This window comes from Chamaea fasciata, unplaced genomic scaffold (assembly GCF_029207755.1).
Source record: "Chamaea fasciata isolate MVZ Bird 193981 ecotype frontalis unplaced genomic scaffold, bChaFas1.0.hap1 SCAF_6, whole genome shotgun sequence".
NCBI classification, from domain to species: domain Eukaryota; kingdom Metazoa; phylum Chordata; class Aves; order Passeriformes; family Sylviidae; genus Chamaea; species Chamaea fasciata.
In genome coordinates this window covers 2,905,116-2,928,663 of record NW_027094091.1, presented here as the reverse complement: position 1 = coordinate 2,928,663, position 23,548 = coordinate 2,905,116, and the positions used below count along the sequence as shown (strand labels likewise).

The 23,548-nt window shown below is 38.7% G+C and overlaps 1 protein-coding gene across 1 annotated transcript; it reads right to left on the bottom strand.

Annotated features, from left to right (window-relative positions):
* Nucleotides 1-7,276: 7,276 nt before the first annotated feature.
* On the bottom strand, nucleotides 7,277-23,518 carry TRMT44 (tRNA methyltransferase 44 homolog). The gene is made up of 11 exons (XM_066185239.1): nucleotides 23,100-23,518; nucleotides 21,466-21,583; nucleotides 20,488-20,707; nucleotides 19,237-19,305; nucleotides 17,210-17,317; nucleotides 15,758-15,829; nucleotides 13,044-13,150; nucleotides 12,217-12,400; nucleotides 11,202-11,592; nucleotides 10,249-10,365; nucleotides 7,277-7,843 (listed from the first exon to the last, which is right to left on the bottom strand). The coding sequence occupies exons 1-11, from the start codon at nucleotides 23,500-23,502 to the stop codon at nucleotides 7,611-7,613; spliced, it is 2,022 nt and encodes a 673-aa protein (XP_066041336.1). The 5' UTR covers nucleotides 23,503-23,518; the 3' UTR covers nucleotides 7,277-7,610.
* Nucleotides 23,519-23,548: the final 30 nt, after the last annotated feature.

Below are 23,548 nucleotides of genomic sequence, written 5' to 3'. Positions count from 1 at the left end.
CCACGCAAATCAGCTTTGCAAGCCCTGCGTCAGATGCAAATTGATGTTAAATATCTGGTAGCAAAGAGCAAGAAAGATGACAAGCTCTTTTATTTGGGAACTTGAGCTATGAGTAATTACATGCCTGGGACACATTTTAAGAGTGTAACTAGCTGCGTTCAGCTGGCATCTTGCTGATCACCCTTTCTTGTTGAATGCCCATAAGATACATTTATTATTATTTTTAATGAGACACTTCAGGTTGGTTATTCATTTAGTTTTATAGTATTCTTTTGATGGCATAAGGTTCAAAGGCATCTTTAAAACACCTTTTCCTATAATAATGATCATTTTACCTCCAAAAGCTGACACAAGAAGGAAGCAAAACAAAACAAAACAAAAACCAAAAAACAAACAAACAAACAAAAAAGTTCAAGAGTTCACCAAGGCACTTAACTACACTTCTCCAGTCGGACCCCCACAAACACTAATTTGTACCAGTGTGAAGCATTTTCGTGATTTTTTTTTGGCACTACAGCCACAGAGATTCCAAGAAGCCTTTAAAAATAAAGATTTTGACAGACAGTTCTTTGTTTATCAGGAGGCATTTAGGAATTACAAGCTCATCAGAAGAGGAGAGCTGGCAAAAAGCACCATTACTTACCATCTACTCGAACACCTAGAACACCATAGGCACTTTTTAAAAGTAAGGCAATGTTTCGGGGAGGGAAAAAAAAAAAAGATGCAACATTAAATACCCACCTTCTTAATAATAATTTGCATTTCAGCTTGCCAAAAAATGACTTGACTAGACTCTTTCATGTGATTAGGGCAATTATCAAAATAATGCCACTTATTTGTGGCGTACTTGAGTTATTTCACTTGGTAATATACTTCAGATACTCATGTTTATTCAGAAGGAAGATCCTAGAGAGAAGTGAATACAGATTATCTTTTAAAGTGAGAAATACAGGAAGACTTCGAAAGAAAGATACAAGACCCAATTGTCTACATGATGTAGAGAAACGCCCAATAGTAGAGAATCAGCCCGATTTCCCCAGCTGGAGAAGCAGCGCCGGGGGCGCTGAACTCGGGACTCGCAGCTCCTGCTGCGCTGTCTCTGCTGCCTTGTCCCTTTCCCCACCTGCTGGTCACGCTGGAAAGCAGCACAGCATCAACGTACTCGGGAACAGGAAAATAACCAACGCAAGTGATTCTGTCCTCACACCCAGCTACTTCCACGGGCCACGAATAAAATCGTTCTGCTATTTTTTTACTGTTAAAATTGAGATTAGGATTCCTGATGAGACATCCGAGTAAAAAAAAAAAAAAAAAAAGCGTGAAAACAGTGCAGAACATCTTATCATTGAAGCTTTTCAGAGAAGAGAAGACTTCTTTCACTTGAAAGTATTCCACATCTGCTTTGATTCCAGAAACAAGAAGGAATACGGCTGCTGGGTTAAACTCTGTAATTATGTTCACAGCACTGTCAGATCACAGCTAACAGGTGATGTGTTCAGTATGGGATTTAAAGTTGCTGAAATAATCTGCCAAAACAAACATTAAATAAAAAGAAGACCAAAAAAAAAAAAAAAAAAAAGCCAAACAAATAAACAAACAAAACCAAATATAAAATTATTATGTCTATACTCTGTTCCATAGCATAACAGAGATAAGGATAGCAGAGTCTGTACCAGACGGATTTCTTTACAATGCACCAAAGGCCGGTGAAGATACACCATGCTGTTGGAAAGTAAAAGCATTGCTCCTAGGAAGGCTACACAGTCAATGGAAAGAAAAAAAGCATGATGCACTGACAAAAGACAGACACCCTGAAAAGTTTCTGCTCTCTCAATATTTTGTACCTGAGAAAAGGGCAAGCAATTTTCCCTTCCTCTCCCAGCTCCATTTTTCCCCCCCCTCTGGATTAAAAACTTCTAACACGAAACAAAAAGGCAAAGCAAAGCAAAAAGGCTCTAATTTCACAACAGTTTTGTCTCTGTGTACACATCACTCGTAATATAAAATAACAGCACGAGCACTTCCTTTATTGCTTATTCAGGGCAGGCTTTCCAGAAGACTGGATTTTGTGTGCAGTGTCTGGCCAGCTGTCAGACAAGACTGACTGGCGGCTTGAAGGAGGGTGTTCTCACAGCATGACAGGTGCATCCAGCTTCAGCAGCCAAGCGCTGCTCCCTGGGCATCCATCCACGTACCCCCAATACCAGAAAGGCTGGATACACAGCTCTGAGCCAAGCACAGGGGGGCTCACAGAGAAATTAATGCAGTGGATCCACTGATCTCTGAACAAAAATATGCTGTGATGCTCCTGCCACAAAGGCAACCGAAGCTACACTCACCTATTTCGAGCTGCTAAAATTATTACAATAAAATTGCAGAGAGAAGAGAGGAGCTGTGCTGCAATTGCTAAGCAGTTTTCATCTAGCAGTATTGTAATAGCACCCAGTCAGAACTGGCCTACAGCAGCGTTGGAGAGATGGTAAATGAGCACTAACACATGCGCTCAGGTTTGAACAACTGTGCTCACTGAAACCTGCTCCCAGTACACAAAGCCCACCATGAAACCACCGCCATGTGAGCACAGCACTGCTGCCCCAGGCTCCCACAAAAGAAAAGTGCCAATGCCTCAGAGAAAAATTCTAAGATGCTACTCACAGTTCCAGCACAATGCAACAGCAGAAAATCCTGTCTGCGAAAACTATTTCTTGTGGTAATGTGTCGGGATTACATTCTGTGTGAATTCCAAATTAATCACAATTTTTGTATGAAAATACACTTTCAGTGATATAAACAGAAGTAATCAGCAATAAGAAAACACATTGCCTGACATCAGTTGATGCCAAATGTTCAGACATTTTAGTGGATACCTGCCTCAATATTTGTTTTAGTTGTCACTTAGCAGGATTGTTACAGGTTTTATATTTCACCTCTGCTGATTTTCAAATATCTACCATTACTATGTCCTAAAAAAGGATATTGATTGCTCACTTTTGCCTATTTTATACAAGTAAAGCTAGATTCCAGCTCATAAAAATATGGTAAGATCTCCAAAGAGAGAGGTAAGGTGCATGTACCTTACCAGGCTTGAGAGCTGAGCGTGTACAAACTTCAACTTGTTCAACAAGTACAGTCTATTCAAACTAGCATTTAAAACTTTAAATATGAACAAAATAGCCCCCAAATCAGTAAGAAACAGCCTAATATTATTACAGAGCATAGCTAGAAATGTGTATTTACTGTCAGCAAGCTGTAAGATTTCCTCTAGAAATTGCTCTAAATCTGGGCAAATAATTGAAGTACTGACAGTAATATTGTAAACAGACAATCCAAATAACACACATGCAGAGAAATTTTTCTGGTTTGAGATGCATTAAAAAATCAACTGTTCTGAGGCTATACATGTATATTCCGTAAGTAAGAATATAGTCTTGGAATTTGCTGTCAGTTTAGGGATGAGCAAATAAACACAATCCTTTACTGACGTTTAAGGGCAAGGCAAACACGGATTTCCTTGTTATTTAATTTAAAATATTTCTTCAGCTTTAACAAAACTGTAGCTAATCTACAGATGAAAAGACAAAAACTCTGAATCTCAGAATTTCTGATTGTAATCTGGCATCTAACTTCTCTTTATACTCTCACTCACATGAGATATCTACACAGCAAGTACTTAGCCTCTATGAAATAGGCTTCAAAGAAAGCTGAATTAACTAATGAGTAGCAATGGTAAAGAATGAAGGAGTATAATGACAGCATCACATGAACAATTGAGACTTTATGCTTGTGGATCAAGAACTTTTTTATCGAGTTGAGCTGATTCTTACTCCACATATTATTTCACCCATTGCCAAAGCTGGATTAATGCCATTTTAAGGCCGTGGATCACATAGGAAGCAACAAGATAAGAGAATTTGCATAAAACAGAGTCATTTTATGCCTTCAGCAGTTACTTCTACATACAAATGTGGAATTGTGTAAGGTTTGTACACAAAACTTGCATTTGGATGCAAAAATGTTCTCTTACCACTTCTGCAAACAGGAAAGTTTCTGTAATTCCAGCACATTTGCTGGCTGGCTCGCCACCTGCAGGGATGTCAGACATGGAGGGGAGCAGCCTTCACACATCTGTGACAGAGCTGAATGCTGGTGAGCTCACAAAGCCTATACAGAGAAGGCAATGTGCTACAGCAACAGCAGCTATTCTAGTTATCACTGCGTCGCACAGATAATAAAAAAGTAGTTTTAAAACTAATTTACTATTCTTATCAGGTGTATATTTGCAACTCCAATGAGTCAAGCACGTATTTCATTCCCATTTTAGTGTCAAGAAGAAAAAAAACCCTCAAAACCAACCTTCTTCCAGTTTCTTAACCCTGACTTCCTCCAAGCCCACCTAAAAGGCTCCACAGGAACTCAGGAAATCCCCTTTTCAAATAAACACATCCTACCCAAAGGTGACTTATCAGGGTAGACGACTGGAAAATAACGGAAAGTCTGTTTTTCCTCTTTGCACCATTTGGAAATAATCTCCATCTGGAGACAGCATGAACTAAAATTAACAGGGGCCTCCTCCTCAACAAACGTACTGATATGTTTAACACAATAAATTAGCATCTTGAGGAACTCTTCTTACCCTGCAAATGGCCAAACAAAGGCTAACTCAGGCAACATCATTCTTTGATTAAGTTCAAGTTCATGCAATTTCCTCTCTTTTCTCAACTCTTGCCCTCTCAATAAGCAAAACGTTTTTCTGATTTTTACAGCAGTAACTGCTCTATTAGCTGTGTTCCCTTTCTGTGCTGTCCTGCTTCATGGGAGTTGCCGTTTCCTTGAATTACTCTATTTTTTCCCTTAGTGCAATAACCTTCACTGAACAACTTCCAACATGCCCCTTAATAGGTAATTCACCTCAGGGTACCTTTTTTTTCCTGAAATGTGCAAAATCTGTCCTGTCTGTAACACAGCACTGATTAGAGCTGAACTCAGGATGTGATACCCAACACAACACTGCAAACCAGAGCTACAGGAAAGGCTCAGAGCCCACAAGATGCTCCTGACAGTGGTAGACCAGGTATCTGTACTACTTATCTTATTGGATAATGTGGGACATGATCCATGACCAAGATGCTGCTGCAATTATCAGGGTCACTGTGATCTAGCAAGTGCTGCTTCTTTCAAGATCAGAAGAAAAATGCAAAGAAAGAAAGGAGAATTTGCAACACTTCAGTCAGTTCTTTGGTCCTATCCTGCCAATAGATTTAGAGCCTGTTTAGTCTTCATGCAACGGACTGCACCCTGCTGCTTGAAGTTAGGGTGTGTGGAACTGTTTTGAAAAGTGTTTCCAGTGTCATCTTTCATTTTTTCCTCTGGTTTGTATTCATTTCCTTCCTTTCTTCTTCAGATTCCCCAAGCTCTTACAGAGTTCTCACACAGCTAATTCACTCTTACCCCTAGATCTCACCAGCACTCACTTTCTGTGTCACTGCTCCCACCTTCATTTCTTCTTTCGTAACTTTTTTCTGTAATGTTAATCTTGCCCTTTCTTCAGTAGGTTTTGCAATCAAAGTCTTGTCTCAGTACATCAGAGCTGAGTTTCCACACTATCAATGTACAAAGTGGGCCAGAACACAAGTCCTTGTCACAAAGCTTGTACAGCACATACTGAACTTTACAAGTACTTAACAGGTATGAACTATGACACCAGTTCAATGAGTGTCACTGAGTAATGATTAAGTTCACTGGTAAGTTGATAGAATCACAGAATTGGTTAGATTGGGAAAGATCTTTAAGGTCATCGAGTCCAGCCATTTACTCAGCACTGTCAAGTTCACCACCCTGTCCCTAAATGCCACATCCACGTCTTTTAAACACTTTCAGGCATGGTGGAGTGATTCCACCCTTTCCCTGGCCAGCCTGTTGTAATGTTTGAGAAGTATTTTGGTGAAGATGTTTTTTCTAATATCCAATCTAAACCTCTCTTGGTGCAACTTGAAGCCATTTTCTTTTAACCTGTCATTTGTTACATGGGAGAAGAGACTGATCCCCACCTGGCTACAACCTCCTTTCAGGTTGTAGAGAGTAATAAGAGCCCTCTGAGCTTCTTTTTCACCAGGCTAAAAAGCCCCAGTTCCCTGATCTGCTCCTCATAGTACGTGTTCTCTAGACCATTCATCATTCTTAGGATGTGCATTTAAAATTTAAACCTTTTCAAGAAAATAACAGTCTACCGAAGAAAATCGTAACTTGCTCAAGGTGCTTAACATTCCTCTGTTCTCTGGTACACAGAAACCCCATCAGCCCAATATTATTAAACACATTTTCTACTTTTACTCCTTACCATGAAAATAAGAAAAGGAAACGCCAGGTTGGATGAGGCTTTGAGGAACCCAATTCAGTGAAAGATGTCCCTGCCCATGGCAGGGGAGTGGGAACTTAAAGCAACTTTAAGGCTGCTTCCAACACAACTCATTCTATGAATCTATGACAGTGGGGCCTACAAACCTCTAAAAACCTACACCTACATCTGAAGGCTTCCACAGTAATTTCCCAGAAAATTCTTCTTGCAAACCAACTACTTCAGATCAATAAAAAAAAGCAAGGAAAGGACTAGGAAGGGTATTATACAGTATTACTGCATAGTAACGTGCAAAGGAAGCTATCAAGCCAGGAAAGACTGAAATCTCTCATTTCTGACTCCTAAGAGCCACTATAAGAAACCATAAATCCTGTTGAGGAACACATTCAGTGCAGGTAGCAAGGTGAGCAGCTGCAGTGTGAGCTGCAGGCTGAGCTCTGGGTGGTGGGAGCCCCAGGCAAGAGCCTGAGAAATGCCACCCTTTGCATAGGAATGGGCCTGGGGACCTGTGGCACCACCAGACACTCAGAGATGAGGCAGAAGCTGAGGACCCCCAGACTTTGTGTGGCCTGTGAGGATATAAAAGCCCAGGAGTACCTCTGTATAAGGTCCCTCATCAGAGGCAGCAGCCTGAGCTGTTGTTTTGTTGTTGCACCAAGTTTAAATTATTTCAAGGATTGAGACATGTGAGCCTGTGCTATGGGAATCCTGGGGCCAGGGAGTAAAGGAGCCTTGTCTGATTGTGTGAGTGTGGGGGGTGTAGGGAGTCCAGCAGGGCAACTGTTGGCTCACTGGAGCTGCCTGCTGTGAAGGGCTTCAGTCCCAGCTCAGGTGCTGTGCGTGTGGCTGCCAGAGGGGCACCTGGATTGTTGGACAGAGAAGTTTCCTTAACACTCCTTGAAAATGCAGAACAAAACAGGCTAATTTTCAGGATCACGTACTTTTGATCTGATTAAGGATCATGAGGAGTTTCCCAGGAAATTGAGTTTTTAAACTTTTCTACTTACACAAACGCACGCTAGACAAGCCATGACAAATCCAAAAATATATACGTACTTTACTATACCTATTCTCTGTTAATAAAAAAATAAAGAAGTAGAAATACAGGAGAACTTGTAAACCAACTGCAAAATAAGATGCACAGAAACAAGGAAAACCCCTCCATATTGTACAAATGTTCACACACTAGGCAGTCCCAAAGTCAATCACAGATTCTGTTATGTACATAAGCCTCAACACAAGTTGCAACATTTTATTACTGTATATGTTTTTTCTTTTTAATTATCTGGGACTGCCTTAGCTCCTCAGTCCCATGGGCATATGGGCAAGCTTCTGAAGGTAAAGAACAACCATCAGGATGATGAATGAAAAACCAACAGAGGCGTGTTTTAAATGCTTCAGCTGAAAGGCGCCGCTTCACTTCAGGTTTAGTTTTACTTGGTGGTTTCTCTTTTCTCCAGTCACGAATATGAACTCTCCCATTCAGAACTAAGATTTAAAAACAAACAAAAATGCAGCTGTTAATAGGTCAATTACACTGGAAAAAAATTGCAGTGATATTCTGTGAATAAAAAACATTCTACAAATGGATCACTCAGGCAAAACCAGATGAGCCATTTGTAAAGAAACCGAAAGAAGTACACAACAAACCAAGACAATGTAAGACACAGTACAAAGAAGACTTGATTGATTTCCCTGAGAGATGTTTTACTGGGATGCTGAATAGTTTGAGGCACCTTTGCATCATCTTTGTAGAAGTTTGTTAGGTCATTTTAAATATAGCAATTGGGATCATTTGGACTAAAATCATCTGAACTTAGATTGCAAGTTCTAACAAAAGAAGTTTCAATTTCAAGAGCTGTAATTCTTCCCATGTTTGTAACTTTATGATTCCGCATTAAAAATGTGATTACCGGCAAGTGTCTTCTACTACCTTCCAGTTCACTGACCCAAAAACACACTGCACCACAGAGATGACAAGTCTAATCCTTCATGTGAACCAACACTGAAATATCATTGGTTAATAAGGATCAGCGTTTTGGGTTTTTAAATTCATTTGCAGTATTAGGACCATAAACTGCACATGCACACACTCGTGCATCTTTGTCAACTCCTTAAACGAGTAAACAAAATAGATGAAAGGAAGTTAGCCAGAGAGGAAGAAAAAAAAGAGGTAACAAACAACAGTGAAACTCAAGAGGGAAGAATCTGCCACGTTTAAGTTGCCATGCTCGATTTTCATATTCTGCTTTAATCACACCTGTATCGGACACTTGTAGCTTGGGATAGTTAACCAATACCATTCTGCATTCTGATAACTGCTGTTCAAAAAGTAACAAGTACAGTGAAAGCTGGATATCACACAGTCTGCACTGGATGAATTAAAGTCTCCAGGTTTCCTTGTGATACACAGATCTGAACTCCTACCAAGCCAATCAAGAAGCAATTTCAGCTGAGCTTTAAAATCCCTGGTAAAAGACGAAGAAAAATTAGCAGCTATTTATGATCAAGCATAAATTTTCCCTAGAAAATCAGTCTAGTACTGGACAAGATACCTGATCTAAAGAAACTGCCACCGATCAGTTATTCTGAGACCCGCTTTTTGTCTGGGGTGTGTGTGTACATCCATCCATTTCCATGTTTTAGAAGAGAAACAATTCAGTAAAGATGACAAAAGAGCTGTAGCCATGTTCTCTGTCCTCCTGGGCAGGAGCAACGCCCTTGGAGACCACCAAAAGTTTCTTGTTATGCTACTAAGGGAGGAATCACATGGTCTCTCCCCAAGCCCTGAGGAGTATCCATGTGATGCAAACTACTGAGATAGGTCTGACTTAATCCTAGTCTTTCTTCACAGGTAATGTGCACACAGCCTCCACGGCAATTTAAAACACTCATTCCATTAACAATGTAACACATTGCAAAAGATATTTCACCTACTCCTAATGACAGGGAACCAAATTCAGACACATAATCAAGTCCATGTGACCAACTCTTTTTAATGGATGGTAATTCAGGGGGATTTTATAAGCCAAGTGTACAAAAATTTTAGTGGACGCTAAACCGGCTTAAATTGACCACTGGCAACAAACAGGTTGCATACTCAGGATTACTTGCCATGGATTAGTTGATCAGGAGACATAGAACTGTTACAACGTAACACACTTTGAAATTTGAAGCAGTTTTAATACTGATAAAACCTTGAAGATCCCATATTACTACAAAGCTACATTTTGGTTTTGCAAAGCTTCACACTGACAAAAAAGCCCCAAATCAATTACACAAAGCACACAGTCACCAGACATTACAACATGGAAAAAAAAAAAAAACCCAAACCCAAAAAGCTGCTATCAACAAACCCAGCCAGCCAATGAGACCGGCTACTGAGTTCTTTCTGCCATGCTACCACAAGCTACACAAACATAAGCTACAACAAGCTACATAAACACATCAAGCCTCACAATTACAGATTCTTAAGGAGGCTAATTTTGTTTCATGTCACTATTTACACTTTGGGGCTTGGTACAGTCAGACTAAGCCTCAGTTAAATGCTTTAGTAAACCTCCTCTGTATTTGACAGCCTTCACAAGAAGAAACAAAAATAAAAGGCCAAAGAATAGCATCAAATTAGCCACTTAAATTAAAGGTTTGTCTTTTCAGAAACAGCCTGTGTAGAACATTTTGCTGGTAGATGCCTTACCAATCTCATTTGTAAGAGCTTCACTAACAATATCTTGGAGCAATGGGCACATGAAGAATATTCAGCTTCCCACAAAGATACAAAAAGCAGTTAAAAAACACCACTATACTAATTTTTCAGTTAAGTTTTAACTGCAAATAGAGGAGACACAGTATATTATTAAGGAAAAAAAACCCAAAACTCAAAATCCCTTTACCTTCAAATACTTGATGATTATTCTTGAGTAGTGTCTGCAGGCCTCCATATTCACTCTTCAGCTTTTTTAGAGTCTCTTTATTCAAGTGTTCTGCCACTTCTCTCAAGGAAAGGCTTTCTGCAATAAAAAATGGTAGAATTATTAAAAACTTTTATATATAAAACCTTAACACAATTCAACTTCTATATAAGGTAATGACTATGAGCAGAATGTCAGAATTATCTAGCAGCACTGCAGCATCTTTTTTCTCACAGTATGATGTATAGTATATATTTTATACGTATATTGTCTATAAAACAACAGCTTTCATTTTACAGGACTCAGATCAGAATTTCCATAGTAACACACTTTTTGTTTGCTTTGCTTTTTTTTTGCAGTAGCATGTAACCCTCACTGCAATGAGCACTGTTTATAAACATGAAGTTATAAGACTCAGTCAGTGACACGTGACAAACTACAGTGAGTAAACAATAAAATCAGATGGAAGAAAATGGAAAAATGGTAGTAGTGAGAACTGACTGCTTATACAATTAACAGCTGCTTAACATTCTTTTTGGTCCTAAAACTAAACTAAAAACTCCTAATCATGTTGTAACCTAACAGCACTTTTACAGACTCTTACAGACTTATAGCTAATTATTACGTTAATATTCTAAACCATTAACAGTCTCCCCAAATAGGGTAGAGTTGTGGGTTTAGTTGAAACAAAATGGATTCTGTAACAATATTTAAATGTAAACCAGGAAAAAAATCTCACACAAATTTCAAAATATTCTTCTACAAAACATAGTGGAAAAAAACCCACCTTTGATTGCAACTGCATTGTTCTCAGCGTTTCCTAAAAATCTGCACATAGTCAAACAAAGGCTAAAAGTCTATTCACAAACATGTAAATTTGCTGAAAAAGACATATTCTACCAGCTAAGGATAGTGTAAAGGAAAGATAAGCTCACCTCCTTGATTCCAGGTATCCGTATTTCCACCCCGCTCATCAGAACATGATTTTTGGGGGGCTGCATTTAACAGCAAATTCGCCACATTGAGAACCACTTCATCTACAAAATCCTGAGGGAGAGAGGCACAATTTCTGATCTGTTCCACTTTTTCTCTGGGTTGAAATCCAGGCATCCAAACTGTACCAGCTGTCTCAGTCTCATCTTCAGGAGGTTCTGAGCCTGCTTCTTTGCACAGACCACCACAGTGATCCTTATGGTTAAATCCAACCCTTTTGGCAGACGTGGCCACAGCACAGGTCCGACGGCTGTTAATGAACTGTGTTATCTGCTGGTCAATCCGAGCACATTCTGCAGCTGCATAGGTCCTGCTTTTCCCAATAAAGCTGACCTATTTTAGTACAACAGGAAAATAAATCAGTATCGGAGTCCTCTACTTACAACCAGCCTCAAAACATCCATCCTTTTATGCAGGCTTCTCACTACCTACAATAAAATCCAATACCAACTCAATGCTCAGTAACACCTGAGGGGTTTTTAATTCCAGTCTTTAAATATTGGTGCCCCAGAAGAAATCCAGTAAACAAATCATAATCCATCATGCTATACAATCACACAGCAAAAATATTGTTCCTGACCCTCATATTATTTAAAGCTGGACACCTCTTCCTACTCTGAGAACACTTCGCTTTGAATTTCACTGGAGAGGAAAAACAGCAAAATTTACTACAAAAAAAGTAAGACAGGCAGCTAGAAAAATTAAGGCAAAAAAAAAGGGGTTTTAAGTTTTCCATCATATAGAGAGACATAAGAGAAAATCATGAAATGTTTCATTTTTTCCTGTTTTAGGACTGTACCTATAAAATCAAGAGTAGAATTCCCAAGAAAACAATGAGTATTTTAAATCTCTTTTCAGAGCATACTGTATCAAGTAATGAAGCTGACCAATGATGCTTCAAAGAGAGCAGATTAAAAAAACAAAAAAAGACAAAAGCCCTACAGAGGCCAAAATTACCCTTTTTGTTGATGGAATTCTAAGGCAGTCTTCTTCCACATGAAAGCCACATATAGATCCAACTTGGGCAACAAAATCAAGATATTCTCTGTACTGAGTTTTCTTACATTGTCTTCGGCTGTATTTTCCATGGAAATCAAAGAAGCAGCATGGCAGCACGAAGTAGCAACATGAATAGGAAGACCTACAAGAAGGATAACAAACTGCTGGACAGTAAGTTATTTCAGAAAGCATAAAAATTTAACAACCAACCCATCAGACAAAAGCAACAATTGAATTTTGTATTAAGCAACAGAGCTTCATGCGATAATATTTATAACTTCCTCTTTCAGTCGAACTCTTAGTTTAGTCAAAAATACCATTTCACGAAGTATTTGATGTAGCAAACTACTTTGCCAACTTAGTTGGCAGAAGCAGAACTCTAAATTACTGTTGCTGGTTGTAAAGAGCACAACAGCTCAAGGGAAGGCAGAAGCATAAGCTTGCATTTACAAGAAGAAAAAAAACCACAACAAAAACCCAAACAGCTTCATGTATAAGGAATAAAATACAGTTTTGGTTTTTGAATCTCAAAAACAAAATGCTGCACTGAATTCCATGAGAATGTAAATACTGCATCTGTGCTTCTCCACAGAAAGAGAAACATTTCGTAAAAATAATCAACTTGCATCAAAAGTAGCCAGCCTTACAAGAACAACAGGTGTGAAACCAAAGCTGACAGCTTTTACCAAGCCCTCATGGGTAATTACCGGGGGTGGTTTGTTTTATTTCTGCCTGTTTGTTTTTTTGATCCCTTCCATCCCACTCCCCTCCCTCTACAAAAATACCTAGCAGCAATTACAGGTATCCACGGTGTTAACTCATCTGAATGGTTTCCTATGAGCCAGTCAGTATCTGGAAAGAGATGACTGTCGCCTGGAATGATCGTGGCTTCCTAAAAAAATGAACAACACAGTAAGAGAATTCTATTACAGGTTTCTTTGAAGTATTTTATTTAAAGCACTAAGCGATAATATAAAGTAATACCAGCTGACAAATACAAGGTGAATGAGCACCACAGACACCAACGATGTTTTCCTCAGTAAGCAATTTTTTATAGCTACAGAGAAGTAATTAAGCAACAAACACCCACAAAACATGGGTCAGAAAAAAAGGTGGAATAACAACTCTGATTAAGATATCATGCATTTAAAGATATATAAACAAATATCACACACTAAATTATGATTTCTTGCCAATCTCCTTCTGTCACTTGTATGCCTGAACTCAGTTTTTCAGAAAGACACTTTATTTGCTGTCTTGCAGCCTGTAGGACGCACACAGCAATTGATCAGAGCACAGCTTCATCGTTATTTTCTCCTCCTTCACAGTTGCTGCCCAAATCAAATCCTAGTGTACAGAACACCACTCTTCACACACTATCATTCACATATAATGAAACAGTAACAAACAAAAGAAAGCCCAAATAAAACCAACAGGATGAATTCTTCATACAGGCTAAATTCAAACGTTTTAGGTGCCTATAGTGTTTGTGCCTCACAAATATGTTTTCTCCCTTTGGACTAAGTTCAGCAGAGAAAGTACTGAAAGATGCTGACACCATGGAAGCAAACACTCTTCCCCAAAAATGTGTATGAAAATAAAAGAATTATTGGGCAAATTTGAAAACAGTTTTAGATTTGAATTTCCACAAACCTTTAGGAAATGTTCTGAAAATGATACCCATAATCTCTTTTTATACAGGAAATATAAGTTTTAAGAGCTTAAAATTCACATGTACATGCAAAGCAGTATCGGTATAGGAAATAAAGAATAAAATAAAACAAAACCACTTATTAGGGACCTTCAGACTATCTTAGTTACTTTCCAAATCCCCCTTAAGGATCAATATGGTGACTGTTCACTTACAATTGTTCACTTTAAATACTACAGCTCATTTTCAGATACGTATAAATATTTCTAGATAATGAATGTAACAAGGGTTTTTTTGGCAGATTACTGTAAGTTAAATTACCAATCCTTAAAGTGTTTAAGGTTGATTAACACATTACTCATACTTTACATTTCAGTTTTGATCATTCGAGTTAGGCATAGCATGAATTATCAGTGCCACAACGCCCATTTTAACAGCCACCCCTAATCAAATTTGTATTCACCATGTCTGACAGCAGTTTGGAAACACAAAGTGTGACCTGTTACATCCATTTACGTTGTTAGTATTGTACTGAACCACACAGATGGCAACATCCACCCCGCAGCTCATGCTTTAAGTAAAGATCCAAACAAAATTAGCTTCAGGGGTAACAACAGGCTGTGAGCAGGTGCTTTTTCCTTCTGTGTCTCCTATGGCTACAGGAGCCTCGCAAAATTGTTTCATCCTTCCTGTTCACTGTCTAACTCCTTCCAGCATAAATCATCACTTTCCTCAGCATTTATATTTTTAGTGTTTCTTTCTGGGCCGAAAAAGGAACGTGCCCGGACAAAGAGACAATGCCCTTCAGCATGATCAGATGTGACTTAATACAGTACAACAGGAACGATGGAGCACCACAGCTTGATGTTTTGGGTTGTTTCTTGAAGCTTTTCAGTAAGATCTGCTTGCAGACTGTAGCAAAGGAATGCAGCAGTTTTGGTAATTTGTACCAAAAATGGCAGGGTGGCAAAGACAAGGCTACACAACACTGAAATCTGTGACCTCCCATCTGTGAAAACTGATGTTCTTCCCTAATTTAATGTGTCAGTATCCAAAGATATGTTGAATAAACTTCAAACAACACTACTAGACAATAACCACAGGTGGAAAACTATTTTACTATATTGGGAGCTGACAATTTTTGACAAAACAGAGTAAGAAATTTTAGACATGCAGAACAACATCTCACCTCCAAAGGGCAACTGTTCATTGGCACCACACTTTAAGGAATATCAGATTAAAAATGTCTGGAATCAAGGTGAATGGTCCTGGGCTCAAATTGTTCAGAAAAAAGCTAAACATGAAACTTGAAATATAACCCCTTTTGCGGACTCATTTTCCTGTTCATTTCTGAAGGCTATTATTGCAATTATTTAGGTTGGCTCCTTTGAAGTTCAAGAACAATTTTGCCCCCAAAACAGAATATATCACTAGAAGGTCAAAATCACTTCCAAGAAAATATCCAAAATTATGGGTGGTTTTATTATCTTTTCTGACCTAGTGGCGCAAACAAAGCTGCTTAATGTTGATCCTCTGGTAAAAAGAAAGCTTGTTTCATTCTCTGCATGTCTGAACATGCAGGGAGAAGTCACGCCAGTGGTTCTTGGCCGAGAAACAAGCAAGTTGCAAATATGCAAGGGTACAGTACAATATTTTTCTCATAATTCCCTTTACAGCTTGCTTTACCCCCAAGGGACATGGGTAGCATCATACCAAACCCATGGGCCCCTTCAGACACCTGTCTGTAACCCAGTATGCTTCGTTACACTTGCATCAATACAACCTGAAACAATGAACAAATGAATTAAATGTACATATCAGTAAGACTGACATACATTTGCATAATACCTCTAAATGTGTCTCTGGTCCATACATGTCCCATATTTTTCTTCTCCTCACATCAATTCCTCTGCCTGAATGCTGAAATATTTGGACAACAGAAAGATTGAATTTCAGTACTATTTTTAGCAGAAATTTCAAATAGGTTCAGTAAATGTACATATTAACTTTGATTATTTCATTCATGCTAAAATTTAGACATGAAACAAAAACCAGCTTGCCATTTCAGGCAGAAGCTGAACACTTTTAGTCTGCTTCTTCCCTTTGAAATATTAAGGGAATTACTAGAAAACCTTAAGAATATACCTGGTTCAAAACTTTACCTGGGCAAACCTACTGAGACTGCTCTTGAAAATCTGTATCTCTACAAATGTAAAAGCAGAAGTGTTGATTTTTAATTTGTTTGTTTTTAAAATATCAAAACCTTTCACAAGGTGAGAACTACTGCATTACCCACAGGGCTCAAAGAAGAATGCTATTCTAAGCAGTCCTTAGTGGACAATTACCTTTCAACTACTGAAGCCCAAAAACTTTTTACCCCTGTTTGAATTAAAGGGAGGAGGAAATAGACTGGAAACTAAAGCAAGAAATGAAGAATGTGTAGTATTTGAAATTCAAGAACCTTGTGCAGAACGAAGCAAAATCAATTACTACAAAAAGTCTCATACATGATTCTTCTGACAGTCAATGTTTGTCAGCACAGAATGACTGACTGAATGAAAAATCCACACGGAAAACAGCAGCTTGTATTACATAGTTTTCTGGCCACACAAGAATAGAAACCTTGTGCTAGGAGAACTCGGAACATTTCCCTGACTCCCCAATGACATCTTTTTATCTAATAAGAGATATTCATTCCCTCTATAAATTTTTCCATGTTCTCCCAAAAGTGGAAAATCCAATTTTCTGAAACAGACCGACCCAACTTCAGTGGGTTTTGTTCAGTTTCACTTTTCTTTTCTTGCTATGTCAGAAACTATGCCTCAGGAAACTGAATTATGCTGTTGCCACATTTTTACTCTCAAAAGTACAGTATGCTGTTAGGCATTTTTAACAAAGAAATCTCAGGACTGCTTTCAAAGATATAGAAAAACATTTTCAGGACATCACAAGAAGAATTTAGTTTGGAAAAAATTAAGTTCATGAAACATCTTGTGAGAGAGAAGCTATGTTGGAATTCCACATTCCTTTCTGCAGAACTAAAATACTCCGTTACTTTTTCTTTTTCGTCTTAGTTTCTTACCTCAGAAAAAACAGCCCTGACTCCGAATGAAATACACTAATTAAATAAATGAATGGTTTCTAATCCTCTGGTAGGATTTTCTGTTAGTAAGTAGAGTAACAAAATCCTGTCTTAGCAACACAATTTATTTTGGCTATTTGCACACCAGATAAAAGGAAAGCATAACAAGAATACTGACACTAGTTTTTAATAATTATTTTTAAAAGCATTCTATTTACCCCTTCATTGCTCAGAATATGAACCAGCAAACCATTTCCACATCCAAGATCTACAAATGACTGTTTCTTGGTCAACCCTTTTTGTTTTCTCTCTTCTTCCCAAAGAATCTAAGACAAGAAAACAGAACATATTAGACTTCTGCTCTCAAGTTTCCCTATAAGAAACCATCAAAGGTTATTGGAAATAAAAGGAGAAAGTTGGAAATGCAGACTTGACAAAAAACATTCACTGCACTCACAGGTAAAATAACTTTAGAGGGGAAAAAATAAAACAAGCAAACAAAAAAAGGCCACTGTTTATGGAGTGGAACAAGAATTATTTTGCAAAATATCGATAGTTTTCTACCTGCTAAGCAAATCCTTCACTTTGTTTTGAGTCATTGGTAGTTGAAATTAATCAGAGCTTTACAACTCTGGGCTACAATGAGCATAAACATAAAATAGGTTGCTAAAACAATGGGTGCAAGAGACGAACAGTGTAAAGCAAGGGAAGCGTCAAGTTAGTACCAAACTGCATCAGTGTCTCTGCAAGTAACACCACAGCTGCATTTATATCTGTATTAAATTAAGCATTGATGGCAGAGCTGAAAATAAACCCCAAAATATTCTTTGTTATCACTTGGTGATATGCTGGTACATGTAACATCCCTTTACTGAACTTTAAAGCAACAGTGTTACCTAGCAAATGAGCTGCCCCAAATTCTACACCAGCTAAGGGATCCCAAAGCTTTTATCCAAATTCTAGTCCCTGATCTGTATATAAGCAGGTATTTTTACACAGATATGTAATACATAATTAATAAGTGGCTGTTTCCATGCAGAGCATGGATTAACCTTTACCACTTTCCAACTCTTTTTCCTTCAATGAGAAGTAAGAGACCACACATTCATAACTCTGCACTCTGATTTTTCACTACAATTACCAAAATCCTGAAGAGTATTTAACCATGAAAATTATTATCTGTAACATTGTCACTTTTGATTATCAGTTTCGCTAGAGGGAAAGAAGCTGAAGATAAACATAGTCTGCTAATCTCATAGATTATGTTTTTAGATTTACCTATCACTGCACTTTGGCACTCTAGGCAGTATCCCAGAAATCTCTAATTACCTCCTTCAGAGATTCAGTTTTCATTTATGTAAGTTGTATACTGAATGACTAATAACTTTCTGAAAACTGCTATATGAGCCAAAACATAATCACTGTAAACCACCATTCACAAGTATAAAAATGCTATCACTACAGAATTTTCTTTTGGCTACAAGTAATTTCCTAATTTTCAAAATGGAATATAAAGATGGTGGTAAAAATGGTAAAGATAATTCTATCACACAGCTCTTCCCACACGCCAGTATCTAAGGTTCTAAGGAGTTAAGTACTCAATTATCAAAATACATTAGTCCTCAATGAGTACTGTAAACGAGCCAACTTTCTCACAAATACTGATTTAGGTAAGATGCTACAAGAATAGTTCAATGTAGACATGCTCTTACCACACCCTGGATGGCAAACAAAAACATTTATGTGCCTGCCTTTTAAATACCTGAAGTTTCTAAGAACTGCAGGTGGCAGAATTTTCATAAAATCTTAAGTAGGTAGATGCTTGAGAAAACTGCACCAAGCATTTTTCTGCACTCCTTGCATCTGCAGTCAACCTTACTACACTTGAAGATGGGATTTGAGCTGAAATTTTATCAAGAAAAGGCACGGCAGTGAAAAACCATAGGTTTTTATTTGTTCATGGTATAAAACGACCAAGTAATAGAAAAATTCATAAAACAATCAATCCTAATCTCCATTTGATCCATCTTATCACTTCTACATTAGCTCTTTTGGCTTTCTCACTTAAAAATAAATAAATCTTGTGTATGTAGATGATAAATTTCCTTGTGACAGAAGACTGAAAATCTTCATCATATCTTTACAAACAAGTTTTTGTTTACCTCTAAAATCACCTTCTTTAGAGAGATTCCATTATTAGGAAATACAACCTTACAGCATATTATTAGGTGAAGCAGTTCCCTACCAGCAAGTAAGTGGCAATGGCAACGTCTTCATAAACAAATTTCTCAGGATCTGTCACCTCAGGCCACACCTTCAGGAAAAAATAGAATTAAAAAAAAAAAAAAAAAAAAACAAAAAAAAACCACCAGATTAAAAATTATTTTCTGCATCATCTGAAATAACCTCAAAAAAGTTCAGCAATTTGGGTACTTAGTCACTTCAGTAGGTTTGTGGATTTCACAGATTTTTCATTTTAACCTCATTAAAATACATCCAGAGAATATAAAGACTGCTTGATTCAACCAAACAATAAAGTCTCTAAGAAAATTTCGGATTCCACATGTGCTGCTCACAAGTAAACAGCTGCATCTGTTCTGTAACAGACAATGTATCTTTTGCTTAACTTTCTCATCAGAGAAAATTTTAGCTATACCTCTGCAACATTGAGAACATGAATATTTGTAAATTTCCTTTCACAAGGGAACAAACCTAGAATTATCCTAGCAAAAGAGAATATGAGGAATCGAAATCTGAAGGAGGAAGACAGAAAGTGCAAGTATTATTCCCAAGTATTATTTGTAAATGAAGGATTGAAAAAAAGACTAAAATGCTCAACACCAGCAATTCTACTGCAGAACTAAAGACTGAATCACTGCCTTACCCAAAACTATAACTCTCCTCCCCTATGTATCTTCCTGTTAGTACAGAACTATTAACAGTAAAACCTTTCAGCATTTTCACTGTGTGTTTTACAAAAGCATTTCCCAATTTTGCTGTTTGCAGCTGGAACCAAGTTTGCAAGAATACAGACATTACTTCATACAGCACTCTGTTGCTCTACAGGATCTCCAGGATAAGAAAAAAAATTACAACACTGCTCCTCTAACTCAAACACGTATTTAAAATAGCATCCAAAGGTTTTGGAGAAGGAGGTGGTTTATTTGTGCCTTCTAAAATGTGGATGACTATTTATTCCACTGATCTACTGCTTCCTTTTTATCACAAGTGATACATCCTGGAAAATGCCTAACTCCTCCAAATATTTATTGTGAATTTGGCTCTAAATCCTACTTTTCCAATTAAGTTCTTCTTAGTATTAAACTGTTTAATTCTCCATATATACAAAAAAAAAAAAAACCCAAAACAAAAAACATACATTATAATTCAATTGCTTCTTTTATTAAAAAATAATTTATTGAAAGAAGCAGTTTCATTATACAAACTAAAAATAAAAATTTAAAGATAATATTACTGCATTTACTGCTAAACTTACCTTTACCATCTCTTTGTACTTTTCTTTGAGGTCCTGATAAACTTCGCTGTATTTTGCTACTGAAATGAGTGAGAGTGTACTCTTAAACTCACTGGGCTTTTGCTCCACGGACCATTTAGCCAGTTTGGACAAAAGTTCATTTCCAAGCCACGCCAGTTTGGGGTACACAATTCCATCTGAAAACCAATCTTCTGGAAATGGAGCTACAAGAGATATAGACCTTAAAACAAACAAACAACTTAGTATAAATACAATATTACATTACTACAGCTATGTCAAGGACAGAGAAAACAAGGATTAAGTGGAGAAAATCAGCAGATCAGAGATATAAAACTAGACTGGAGAATAAGTAAAGAGAAACAAAAGGAAAATAAACCAGTGAAGTTACCAAATAACAGAACAGTTTTCCCCTGAGTTTTGTTAGCTCATTATCTCTCAATTCAAACACTAAACAGTGAAAGTCAACTTATGAAATTCCTGAAAAATAACAGGAAAATTTAGGAGGAAAATATATCCATTGTCACAGCTCATTATTTAATCATCTCTAACTTCATTCAGATTTTATTACAGCTACATCGCCAGATGCTCAGGACCAACCTGAATGGTCTGTATTTCAGTGACTGAAGCTCAGTGGGTTTACAGCAACTGCAGTTTGATCCTCACCCTTACTAACACCCACAGAACATTTCTCACAGGCACTGCTACATCCTCATGATCAGAAGAGTCAGGTTTTGTCTAGACCACACACAGGCACAGTCAGTGTTTACATTCAAAGGTGAAACAGGTTTGTTTCACTTATTCAGGGTGCTGTAGACATCTCTTTTTAGAGAACACTATACACTCATATCATACCACTATTGTAATTTACTAATCAAGCAGAAAGTTATAAAATCTAAACTGCCACCACACCAATACCAAACCATTGTGTGACTCTTGCAATAACTTAGTGTTTGCTTCCTCTCTCACTCCTACACTTACCATTCCTCATCTTTTATGTGTCTAAGTTGAATTTGATAAATATTGCACTTTTTAACCAAGTGTTTTCCTTCACTGTTTTCCTCCAAAGGCAGAAAGGTCACAGTTCCATTGCAAACATCTGAAAAGATATGCAAATAGGGATTTATTATTCCATGGTGCAACCCACGCTCATTAGCACCATAATTAACTGCCTGCAAACTAGTGAGGCAAGATCTAAGACAACAGAGAAAGAACCACAACGCCAGGAATAGATCTATTTCTTGGTGTTCCTGACATCTGAAGCCACTGGACGATTTGAATTCTCTAAATTTAGCATTCTATTGCATGATGTTTCCAAAATATCTAGGGCTGACCAGGAGTATACATTTTCCTCAAACCTAGCTATTTCAATTATGTAAAAACTAAACAAAGAGATTTTTCTAACATACAACTGCTACTTCTTCATATTCCACAGCAAATCCAAAGTCCTGGGAAAGTGTGTATGCAGCAATACTTCCTTTAAAAATTAAAAAATTTTTTTAGTTGTTGTTTACCCAGGGCAGTTTCTAAAGAATAACTCATTAAAGTCTCATTTTTGAAAATGGTTTTTTAATTACCATCAAAACAAACATTCTTGCAACTAAAAATGCTATACTGGCTACATAATCAATTTTCAATAGACTCCAAAATTTTCTGAGTTAGACAAGAAAGAATTAATTAGCAAAAAAGCAAATGTTAAATCTTGCTATCTTGTCCCATCCTTAGCAATTCCACCCCTAACACTTTTTAATAGTACACAAATTAACTTTAAAAAATCTCCTAGGCCTTTTCTTAGAGATATGCTCTATAGATGCAGCTCAGGAGCATCCTCTCCTAGCATCAAAAGAAAAAATAAATCAAAACTGCAACGTATGATTTGTTTTTTGAAAGCACCAACTTTTTTGAAGGCATCAGGTAAGAATCGTAGGGGTCACGAACATCCCATGTGTGCCCCATAAATGAGTATCAGTCTTTCTGAATTGTAAGTCGAGTTGTTTCTGGAATTCTGATTCTTTCCCAAAACATTACGACTAGAATTTAATCCATATCAACATTTTTTCCAAACTTTATCTTAAAAGCGGCGTCAAGTTCTACCCTGTGGAAGTTTCTTTATATTAGCAGGATTTACTGCAGCTTATTACCCTTATACAGTGTAACAAACCACCCCAAAGCAAAGCAAAACCAAGTAGAGATTCTTTCTAAAGCAACAGTAAACATTAAGAAAGTCAATACAAACACTTCCAGTGGGCCAGGCAGGCGCCACAGCTGCCTGCTTTTTTCGGTAATTCTGCATTTCCAAACACTAGTCACTCCTTACAAGCCCGTGGGCAGCTCACTCGTCACAGGAGCTCCTGAGTGCCACAGGTCTTCGGCCTCTGTAATTTGTATTTCAGCTGCTGAAAACTTCGACGCTTCCTAGCGCATCAATGAAAAGTAAAAACAATCCCTAAGCACGCCACGGGGACAACAGTCCCACCTTCGTTCCCAAAAACAGGGGAGAAAAAGCGGCATTCCTCTCATCTGAGAGACAATTTCAGCGAAGGGACAGCCCCGGCCCCCCACACGCTGCGCTCCGGGCCCGGCCTCCCGCCGCCCTCGGCGCCGTCCCCGCTCACCCTGCACCGCCAGCTCCCGGGCCGGGGCCGCGGCGGGCCGGCCCCGGGGCAGCAGCGTCCTCAGCACAGCGCGGAGCTCGCCGGGCCCGCCCCAGGCCGTGAGGGGCGGCGGCAGCCGCAGCAGGCTCCGCACCTCCCTCCAGAGCCGGCCCAGCTCCGCGGCCCCCGCCGCTCGCCCCTCCTGCCCTTCGCCAGCCCCGTCCGCCCCCGCGGCGGCGAAGGACGGAGGTATCTCCCCGCCCTCGCCGAGCGACACCGTCCCCTCCGCCTGGACAGCGGCGCCGCTCAGCCGCCTGTTGGCCACCTGCGGCTTCTCCAGCCACACGCGTACGGCCGCCCAGAAGCCGCGGGGCAGCGCGGTGCCGCCGGGGTCCCGCACGGCCGCCGTCCCCACCGGCCCCATCCACCGCCCGCTGCCGCCGCGCCGCGCCGGGAGGCGGAGCGCGTCG